General features: G+C 40.4%; 1 protein-coding gene across 1 annotated transcript; it reads left to right on the forward strand.

The window, feature by feature from the left end:
• Nucleotides 1-3,007: 3,007 nt before the first annotated feature.
• Nucleotides 3,008-11,287, forward strand: rps4x (ribosomal protein S4 X-linked). Its single transcript, XM_043704537.2, has 7 exons — nucleotides 3,008-3,036; nucleotides 3,633-3,710; nucleotides 4,609-4,789; nucleotides 5,481-5,578; nucleotides 6,833-7,004; nucleotides 9,611-9,768; nucleotides 11,118-11,287. The coding sequence occupies exons 1-7, from the start codon at nucleotides 3,034-3,036 to the stop codon at nucleotides 11,217-11,219; spliced, it is 792 nt and encodes a 263-aa protein (XP_043560472.1). The 5' UTR covers nucleotides 3,008-3,033; the 3' UTR covers nucleotides 11,220-11,287.
• The last annotated feature ends 278 nt before the right edge of the window (nucleotides 11,288-11,565 follow it).

Here is an 11,565-nt window from a genome sequence, read left to right on the forward strand (position 1 = left end):
TTGAGGGTGAGGACCCGTTCCACCAATCGAATGAGGATGTCGGTGGAAGGGTACTGGTTGGGTTGGCAGGAGAGGAAGAAACTGAGGCCTTGGAGACCTTTGCCATGGCGGATGGACATATACAGGAACTGGATATCCATGGTGAAGATGAGGCTTTGTAGGCCAGGGTGACAAAAATCATAGAGGAGGTGGATGGCGTCTCAAATGCATCAGCCACCACAATTATTAATCACGATAACTCTTGTGATTGAATTGGAAGAAATACTTGTTATAAAGAAAAAAAAGGCAGCCAATATCATGAAGATTTGTTGGAATATTCTTCCTGACTCTTCAAGATAATCAAGCAAGCTCGAGAAGACGGCTGTTACTCATGATTCAGCATTCAGTGTTCTCCTGACGGACAAAAATATATCCATCACTCTCTCAAAAATTATAAGACTGAACTGATCAACTATCTTCTTTGATAGGCTATTCCAAATACCCTGTCCCATGTTTGGAGAAATTATATTTTAAAATGTGTTTGGATATTCTTAAGAGAATGTTGTATCAAGAGGACTTAACAGACATCATTTATTTGGATTTTTGAAATGTTTTTAATAAAATACAACATGAGGAATCGCACAGAACAACAAAATCTCTTCATGTGGGGAGGCAATGGAAGAATGCATTAACTAAGATATTTAGTAGAAGGTAGTTTAAATATGGAATATGTTCCTAAAGGTCACCAGTCCTGTGAGGGGTTCCTCAAGTATCGCTGATTGTTTCCTTTTGTTAAACACATTCATTCATGATCTGGAGGGTGACATAGATAACTCTAATTTTCTTTGTGGATAAATCCCTATTAGTATTGCGGTTATATGCTAAATGTTCTATAATCATGCCAATAAAATGAAGGATGGTTTAGAAGAACTAGATGGTCCAATGTTCACTTCTCCAAATCAATTACTATGGGCTGAATTTTAACTGCCAAAAATGTGTTGGGGCCAAGAGAAATGTTAGAATTTAAAAAACCAAACCCCAATCCACCCATTTCTGATCTTGATGGAGGTGAGGCAAGGGGCAAGCAACCAACATGGTCCCACTAGGCAGGCTGGCACTTAATTTGCTGTAATGTGGTTGGCAGCCTTGGATTTAATCTAATTTGCACTTTGTAACTGGGTTTCCCAGGCCTTGAATATCCCAGCAGCTGAACAGAGACAAGAGCAGTTTTAGGGAAAGGTGTCTTAACAGAAAAGCTTGTGAACCAGGAGTGCTTCATCTTCTAAATACCAAGATCCCCGCATACAAAAACACTGCGATTGAGAATCAGATTTGTCAATGACAAAAGGTACAAGCTGTAGAATTACAATGCAAGTTCAAAATTGGAAAAGACAAAGTTAATTTCAGGAACAATGATCAGTAGATCAGATTCTCTATCAACTAGCATCACCTGTTCTCGAGTCATACAGAAGAGACAAAGGCCTTTTGGACTGACTCATCCATACCGACCAGGTTTCCCAAACTAAACTAGTCTTATTTGCCTGTGTTTGGTTCAAATCCCTGTAAATCTTTCCTATTCATGTACCTGTCCAAATGTATTTTAAATACTAAAACTGTACCTGCATCCATCCCTTCCTCTAGCAGTTTGTTCTACATACAAACTGTCTTCTGAGAGAAACAGTTACCACTCGGTTCATTTTCAAATCTTTCACCTGAAAATTATGCCCTCCAGTTTTGAAATCTCCTACCCTAGGGTGAAAAAAAGCCTTTGCTATTCATCTTATCTATTTCCCTCATGATTTTATAAACCTCTATAGGATCACCCCTCAACCTCCTACACTCCAGTGTAAAATGTCCCAGTCCATCCAGTCTCTCATAACTCAAATCCTTCAGGCCCAGTAACATCCTTGTTAATTTTTTCTGCACCCTTTCCAATTTAATATCCTTCCTGTACCAGGACGACTGTACACAGCACTCCAAAAGTAGCCTCACTCACATCCTGTACAACCATTACACGATGCCTTGACTTGCTTTATTCCTGATGAAGGGCTTTTGCCTGAAATGTCGATTTCGCTGCTCCTTGGATGCTGCCTGAAACTGCTGTGCTCTTCCAGCACCACTGGGCAGCACGGTGGTTAGCACTGTTGCCTCACAGCGCCAGAGACCTGGGTTCAATTCCCGCCTCAGGCAACTGACTGTGTGGAGTTTGCACATTCTCCCCGTGTCTGTGTGGGTTTCCTCCGGGTGCTCGGGTTTCCTCCCACAGTCCAAAAATGTGCAGGTCAGGTGAATTGGCCATGCTAAATTGCCTGTAGTGTTAGGTAAGGGGTAAATGTAGGGGAATGGGTCTGGGTGGGTTGCGCTTCGGCGGGTCAGTGTGGACTTGTTGGGCCGAAGGGCCTGTTTCCACACTGTAAGTAATCTAATCTAATCCAGAATCCTATACTCAATGGTCTGGGCAATGAAGGCAAACGTACCAAACACCATCTTTACCACCCTGTCTACTTGTGATGCCACCTTCAAGGAACTATATACGTGGGTCTAAGTTTCTCTGTTTGACAACACTGCCCAAAGCCCTTCCATTAACTACATATATCCTGCCCTTGTTCATCTTACCAGTTCTGTAGGACCTACTCGTGGAAATTTCAACATGCAATACACTCCCTTTCCCATATTTTTGTAACCAGCAAACACTTTCAGCCCTTATAAATGTTCTCCCTAGTTGTTCATGGTGGTGTCCTCGAAAATAATCTTAAATTCCCGGAGGGCTGACGACTTTGACACAGGACAGTGTGTAAAATACAAACCTCTGAAGTACTGGAAAGAAACCACTTGCTGTTAAGTTACGAGGACACCAAAAAAAGTCAGAAATAGCTGGAAAAAAAAACAGCAAGTCTGGCAGCATCCGAGGAAAGAGGGAGAAACAACAGTCCTGCTTGGACGACCCTTCTCCACAAGAACATAGAGCGCAGGCGCGCCGCCGCCTGACCTCTGACCCGCAGCCTCGTTGCGCGCTGCATTGTGGGCAGTGGTCCTTTTCCTGCAGCTACAGCAATGGTGAGAATCAGCGGCTGGGGGAGCGCAGGGTGAATCTGACAACATCCACCGCGTAAAATGGAGAAACATCATCGATCCTGCCGCAATCCGTGTATACACGGACGGGGCATCGGGTCGCGGGATCATTTGTGCGAAGGGCGCGGAAAGTGTTTGGGTATTTTAGCAACAAGTGAGCGAGTGTCGGGACTAGTGGCAGCCATTAGAGTGGAGGCTGGAAAGCGGTTTACTGCCCGAGGCCCCGGCCCCCTTTAGCCTCGCCCCTCCTTTTCTTTTCCTGTCGTCGGAGGCAGCGGGCTCGGGTTGATTCTTGAGTAAAAGTTGCTGGAACTTGCCCCCGGTCTCATTTTGTGTCGGCGATGGAGGGCCAGGCCTCGAGACGCGCCGTCAACGGGCTGGAGTTCCAGCTTCACCCCGACCCGCGGGGTCGGCCTTCGGGTATCGTTTTTCAAATCTCCTCCTCCTGAGTTAGCCAGGCGAGTCGGTTTCGTCGCAGGGAAGGGAACCTCTGGAATCTCGGCTCAGATATCCGGAGACCGGAGGGTTGAGAGTTTCAGTTACAGCCACAGAAACTAAACGATTGTTTCCCATTGTTACAGGCCCGGGGTCCAAAAAAGCACCTGAAGCGCCTGGCGGCCCCCCGGCATTGGATGCTGGATAAACTGACTGGAGTATTCGTAAGTATTTCGCGGGCATTAAGTGAAATATTAATATTTGGACGTCTCGAGTGATGTGGATGAGTTCAGATGCAGTGAGATTTCTGTAGCCCCTAACTCACTCATTTTAATGCAGTTAGGACCATTGGGATTGCAGAAACTTTATTTTACTGAATGGCCAGTGTGCATTCGAGTTTTCCATACACGGTTATGCATATATAGCTGAGTAGATACTTGCAGCTTGTTATTGGTGTCTTAGTGTTTGCTGATTAAAGAACAGTTCAGTAGGTAGGATTAATGTATTTCAACTTTTTATTCCAGTTTGAAATGACAACAGTCATTTAGTTTACTTAGTTTACCGAGTTTCCAAGTGTCTGTCAAACTTATCTGAAATTTGATTCTTTGTGGTTGAATGTTTCTGGTGTATCAAGGTTAATGAGGGTCAGGTAATTACTTAAATACTGTTGAGGCTAAGGCAGACAAATTTTTGGTCTCAATTAATTGAGGGATATGAGGAACAGACAGGAAAGTGGAGTTGAAACCTAAGACCATGTTGAATGGTGGAGCAGAATGGAGAAGTCATACTCTTGTTTGCATTTTTTTGTTCTACTGTTTTCACCTGATTACGTTTTATGGTTTTTACTGCCCAATTTTCCCAGAATGAAGATCTAAGTAGGCCTTTTCCATTTTGATGTAGTTTGACAACTGAACGTTGGCAAGCATAGTAAATGAGTTTGTGGATCTATTTCACTATCCTATACAAGTCTATGATGCATATTGCTGGTAAAAGGGCTCCTGTGAATATTCTGGTTATTTTAAAAAAAACTTCCAAGTAAGTGAATGTACTGTTCATATGCATGTTTGCTAACCATGTTGATGAATTGTGTGCTGAGTGTGTAAACTGTATTTGCTTTGCTAGGCTCCCCGTCCATCTACAGGTCCCCACAAGCTCCGGGAGTGTCTCCCCCTCATCATTTTCCTCAGAAATCGTCTGAAGTACGCTTTGACTGGTGATGAGGTGAAGAAAATCTGTATGCAGAGATTCATCAAAATTGATGGCAAAGTCCGTACTGATGTGACTTACCCAACTGGATTCATGGGTCAGTGTGGAGACTTTCATTAATTGTAGTTCTGTAATGCTTGTTAAAGCTCAGTATCTATTGTGTGCCTTGTCTAAATTCGATATTACTCTCAGCGGTTTTCAGTTTTTTCAAGTAGAATACAAGGGAAGCATTGCTGTGTATTTTTCCTGGGAAATTATACACTTCCTGATGTAAAATTGGGTATGTTTAGCAAGTTTATCTCCAAACCGCATATCGTCCCTCATCTGGAATTATACCACTGATCATTCAAAGCAGAAATGTGGAACTCTGTCCCTAACAGTACTGTGGATATACCTGCATCAGATGAACTATTCCACAGCTTTTAATAGGCAATTACTGGTCGGAAACGGCTGATCTTGTCAGCAACACTTTCCTATGAAAGAATGAAAAAGAGATTTTGTTGAGACTTCAAGTTGAAATCAAGACAGGTAGAGTCGTGATCATAACCACCTAATGTATTTGGAATATGTGCTCATAAGTGCCAGTGAAGTGAAAATTGAGGTTCTGCTTATAAGCTTGCCCAGTTAACTAAATTCAATGATTCTGCTGCTTCCTAATTTCAGTAAGTGACTAGATGTTTTAGCTACTGCATTTCCACAACAAATTGCCTCTCAATTGATTCGGATGTTAGTGTTGTAACTACATGCTGTGTATCGTTGCTTGCCTTATGAGTTTGTTTTATTTATAGATGTGATCAGCATTGATAAAACAAGTGAACATTTCCGTCTGATCTATGACACCAAGGGTCGCTTTGCAGTGCACCGAATTACAGCTGAGGAGGCAAAGGTATTTGATCTGTCATATTCTCCTATACCTATTATTTAAATGGCACTTGTTTCTGCATCAGTTGACCTCTAATGTGCTCAAGAACAGCATGTATTTTTGTTTCTGCTGTCTTTTAATGAACTTGCTTTCTGTGCCTCCATATTCATATATTTGGTTGTGGCTGGCACAATGGTCATAATTCTGACCTATGCAGTTGAAGAGAGATTGCTTATTAACAGCACTTTGCATTAGGTTTGCTTATTGAGGCCCAGAATTTTAACTCATTGTTTATGGATGTTCGTCATGCACTTAGTGTCGTGTAGAGAAGTGAGGCCAATATCTGCAAGAACAGTGGACTGCTGTCCTCGCTGTCTCTTGCGTAGTTGAAAACTTGTATAGTTAGTATTTTTCTTAACGGCAATGAGATTAGCACCACGGGTGCAGACTTGGCAGTATTTGGAATAATGTCTTCGGAAGCTCTTTAAACATTAACCATACTACTAAAAAAAAATCTTTGTTTTGAGTCTGATTGTACTTTTCAGAACCTTGCTGCACTGACTGGTTAGAAGTAGGTAGTAACTATTTTATTTCATTTTTTTTTGTATTGGCTCACCAAGTGTGTTCTGCACATAGATATGATTAACTCATGGTAGTTGTGCCATGTAATTATTCTTACATTTTTGCATGTTTCTGGAGAGGACATAGCTTTTAGGTTTCTGTCATTGTGGATGTACTTCAGCATTGTCCAGGCTCACGCTCAAACCCTCATGACTGTCAGGTTTAAGGAACTTGGCTTCTGTTTGCGTTGACCATGTAGAGTAAAGAAGATAGCCATTTACTATGGAATGTCGCAGATGCAGACTTGTGCCTTGCCACCTAACAACGTATGCTATTGAACACTGCAACATGTTGTTCCATTGTTTAACTACGCAGTTGGTTGGTGCTTAAATGTAGTGTGATAGGAGTGAATCGGGTTCAACAAACTAAGGTGTGTTGCTCTTTGTTCCCCTTCCCACCTTTCTGGTATCTGCTACAATAAAATACTACTTTTGAGGTTGTGTGAGGTAAGATAACCTACATGAGGTTTCAGTAGCTGAAAGATGCTTAACTATGATTATATTCCTAGTAAGAAACGTCAACCTTTTTGAGCTGGATTTACACACAACAGCTGGTTAGATACTAAAGTGTAGACTGTTTTAAATGATAGAATTTAGTATCTTTAAAAACAACCTTAAAACTATCGAAGAGTTACAAACAGTTTAATTTGGTTTCCAGTATAAGCTGTGCAAAGTAAGAAAGATTCGAGTAGGCACCAAGGGAATTCCTCACCTGGTCACACATGATGCACGAACCATTCGCTATCCGGATCCTCTGATTAAGGTTAATGACACTGTGCAGATTGATCTGGATACTGGCAAAATCACAGACTTCATCAAGTTTGATACAGGTATGGGGATTATGATGGCAGTAAATTGAATGGTGTTCTTGTTCAATTAAGGTGTATATATTGTCAGATTATTTTCTGTCATAGAGGTCTGCTGCGCAAAAAAAGTCCTTCAGCCCGTGAAGTTAGCTTCAGTCTAAAACAAGCACATCGGCCAGTCGGTGCTTTCCAGCACTTGGCCAATACCCTTGTGTGCATTGACATTGGAAGTCCACAACTAACTACTTCTCGTATGAGGGTTTCTGCATGTACCACCCTTTCAGGCAGTGAGTCTTCAGATTTACACCAACCTTTCAGTGAAAGCATTTTTCCTCCCATTTCCTCTAAATCTCTTGACCTTATATTTATGCCCCCAGGTCATTGATCAAGAGGAAATATTCCTTCCTGTCTACCGTATTTATACTTCCATAATGTACATGTCAACTGTGTTCCCACCCCTGTCTCCTGTCCAAGGAAACAGCCTTAGTCTGTCCAATCCTTCATAACTAAAACTCTGCAGTATATCTGGTAAATCTCTACATCCTTCCCACTGTAGTCACATTCGTCTTGTAATGTGGATTCCAGAGCCATGCACAGTACTCAAGCTTTGGGATAATGAATGTTTTATATAGTACTAGCATAACCTCTCTCCTCTTAAACACTCTACTTCAGCTAATAAAGGCAAGAATCCCAAATGCCTTCTTAACCACTTTACCTGTCCTGCTACCTTGAGGGGCCAGAAAACATGAACACAAAATCCCTCTGATCCTTGATGCTCCTCAAGGTCCTACCAGTTGTTCTGTATTCCCTTGCATTGTTAGTCTCACTCAAGTGCTTCACCTCACATTTATCCAGGTTGAATTCTAAATTCCACTGATAAGCTCATCAGATCAACCCTTCTAAACTCACCCACAACTAAGGCTAGCCTCCTCGTTATTTACCATTCCCCCAATTTTTGTATCTTTTGCAAACTTACTGGCCAACTCTCCTCCATTCATGTCTAAATCATTTATATATACCACAAACCGCAAGCACCCCAACATGGATTCTATCAGGACCCCACATTACACAGACTCCAATCTGTCGCCCTCAGCCATGAAGCTTTGCTTCTTGCCACTTTGCCAATTTTGGATCCAATTTGACAGCTTCCCTTGGACCTCATGGGGTTTAACCTTCACTGCCAAGCTGTCATTTCATGCCTTATCAAAGTCTTGCTGAAGTCCAAGTAGACTATGTCAAATGTGTACACAACTGGTCATCTCTTCAAAAATTCAGTCAGTTTGGTCAGACATGACCCCCTCAACAAAACCACGCTGACTATTATTAATTAATCCCTGCCACTCTGAGTGCCGATCAATTCAATCTCTTAGAATTGCTTCCAATAGTTATACTGACTGGCCTGTAGTTCCCTTCCTGTCTTCTGGATAATAGCAACAAGTCCTGTACATCTGCTTTTTGGGGGAAACAATCAAGACTGAAATTGGTTTCAAATGGGCACATAGACATACATAATAGACATGACTATGCCAAAGGATTAAATATTGGCAGAGTTTTAAAAGTAAGTCTCCAAAACTTTCTGATAAGTCACATCTATTTAACTTGGTTGAGTTGCAGCTGGGTACAATTCTACGCTACAGGTAATTTTTTTTCAAATGTCTGAACTTGTAAGGGCAAAGTTAGAAAATGCAGAGTAAAACTAATGTTCAGTGACTTTGAAATTTTGGGTTAAATTAAAAATTTATATTCCGAGGGCTGCTCAGTTATAAACATCTAGACAAATTTTTTGACCTTTAAGAAATTAATAATCAATATTGAAATTTCAAGATGTTATTTGTTACATGGCTGCGCTTCACTGCAGGGCTATCTTTTTCTAACTTCTTGGTTTTTGAACTGGTCAGCAGTGTGCAGGCAGGCACATATGACCCCATGGTTAGAAACTGCAGAATATAAAGGGAAGACAAGGAATCCTGTCCCTCAGAGACTTTACCTTAGCCATGACTCTTGATCAATTTTCAACTAGTGTAAGCACAGGATCACTCATTAAACTGTTTCCTTCTATATAAAGTGGTCAAATTATATGTAGAGGACTGTGATTTGCTTACTTTTGTGTGTCTGTCAACCAGGCTTCAATATTTCCTGAAAAATACAGCCCATCTTCCACCTGTTAAGTGAATGCCTTCTTTTCACCATCTTGACTTTTGTGATATATTGGAAGAGGAAAAGAAGTTACAGTTGAATGTAATCCTTTCTGCCCCTGAAGTTTCCACACACAGACTAATCTACCAGGAGTGCTAAACAAAATCAACAACATGCTCTTGAGATGGTTTCCTCTTCCTGTTTAATTCCTAAGCATATGCATCTCCTGTTATTTTGAATTACAAATTAACAGATTACCTGCTTATGTTGTAATGGAGCCATGATAGTCTAGGAACTTTTTCAGGGCACAGGTATATGGGCACTGTAATTTTCAAAGACTGTTGATACTATGACTTAAATTATTTGTGTGTAAGATACATGGATTGCTTTTTTAAAAAAAATACCCTGCGTGAGTAATTTCTTGTGCCAAATGCTCTTGTGTTCTTTCTAAATTCCCATAGCCCTTTGATCTGTTACCATTTTTGCCTTTGCAGGTAACTTATGCATGGTGATAGGAGGTGCTAACTTGGGTCGTATTGGAGTAATCACTAATCGTGAGAGGCACCCTGGCTCTTTTGATGTTGTTCATGTAAAGGATGCTAACAGTAATAGCTTTGCTACCAGGCTTTCCAACATTTTTGTTATTGGAAAGGTGAGTATGAATCCTAGATCCATTTGGAATACATGTTTTTTTTTAAATTGTTTTAGCAGTTGGCAGATGTAACTTGAGTTAATCAGAATCAAAGTGATAGCTCTTGTAGAGAGTGATAATTTGCAATGAATTGCAACATTGTTATAAGCCTGTTATACATTCTTAATACAATATTAGAATTTGTTTATGTTCCTTGTTGAGTTTCGCTTCAGGGTTTCAATATCAAAATTCAAGGTTGACAGTCCAGTGCAGTGGTTAAACTCATCCAACTAAAGGACCTAGCTGGCTGCTAGGGTGCATGTAAGATTGCGTGGCAGAATTTGGAAGATTATCGAGCAAGTTCTTTAGTATCCTTGTTTAAATTATACCGTAATCAACACGACAGAAACATTGGCTGATGGTTATCATGTTTCTGTTTGTAGAAATTTGCTGAGTGTGTATTGGCTGCAGTTCCCTATATTATAGAATATTAAGTGTATATACGTCTTTCTCTGGATTTTGAGTGATTTGAGACATTCCATGGTTGTAAATTACTTACTTAAACGTATGTTATTTTTGCTTGGGTTCTGAGTTTCGGTTGTGTTTTAGCCTTTGGTTCCAAGTCAGTTGCAGATATTTTAGTGTTGATGTTAAACTAATATCATGTTTGCATCCTGTGAGTGAACAAAAAGATTCCTTGAATCTGTTCAAAGAGGAATTCCTGGTGTCCTGATCAACACTTGTGCTTTACTAACAGTAGAAAAGGGGCATGAAGTTTCTGCATGATAGTAGTGATTATGTTTCAGAAGTATTTCAATGGTAGTAAAGGACTTTGAGACATTCTGTGGTTGTTAGGACACGATAAGAAAATTTAAATTCTTCTATTTGAAAGTTAATTGATATGCTGCTTAAATTCAAGCAGCTCTGTTCTAGTTGTTTACTGCATTCTGGCTCATTTCATTTTGACGAATACCATTTATATCATTTGAACAAGTTAGTGACTTGTGAAATAAAAGCAGCTTTCCTGGAGAAGATTGAATCTGTTCCCGATATAGAATTTGTTGTGAAAGTGGTTTAAGTTGATGATTTTGTGCAGTTAATTAAAACCTCCAAAACCAGTTTTCAGTTGATGCAAACCAAAAATAAAGAAATATGTACTTATGAAATGTGCTCATAGCAGTTTCCATGGTTAATCTTATTTTCCAAACCAGGGAAGGAGAGGAGATGGTGAAAATTTTCGAAGGTGCTTGCAAACAAGTTATCATTGAGATGATATTAATAATAGAGCCAAAGGCTGCAGGAGAAAAGAAGGTCATCTGTTTACTATTAAATTTTCCTTCGCTACATTAATCAATTTTTTTTGTTGCCAGGGTAATAAGCCATGGGTTTCTCTGCCTCGTGGAAAGGGTATCCGCCTCACCATTGCTGAAGAGAGAGACAAAAGACTGGCTGCAAAGCAGAGTAGCAACTAAATGTTTGAGAACTGATCAGTAGTTGTACCATCCCTTGGCAACATTTAAAAAAAAGTTTTCTTTATAAACTATTGTGTCGGCATTTTTTTTCATTTTGTTTTGCTTCACTGCCCTCATTCAAACAACGCTCTCAGTAACGTATGCCTAAGGCATAGGTTTTGACTTTTCAGAATAGGGATTGTACTGCCGATAGAGGATTTACTTTAATAAAAGTGACAAACTAACTGAAAAATATTGCTGCGGATGCTGAGAACTGCAATTCTGTAGCACAGATTGCAGTAGATTTACAGTGAGAGGTAGTTAAAATTTTGCTTTCCCTTGTTTCAGTTAATCATAAACTGAGTGA

Source organism: Chiloscyllium plagiosum, unplaced genomic scaffold (genome assembly GCF_037043375.1).
Source record: "Chiloscyllium plagiosum isolate Xiang-an unplaced genomic scaffold, Cpla_swu_hap1 HiC_scaffold_11, whole genome shotgun sequence".
Taxonomy (NCBI): domain Eukaryota; kingdom Metazoa; phylum Chordata; class Chondrichthyes; order Orectolobiformes; family Hemiscylliidae; genus Chiloscyllium; species Chiloscyllium plagiosum.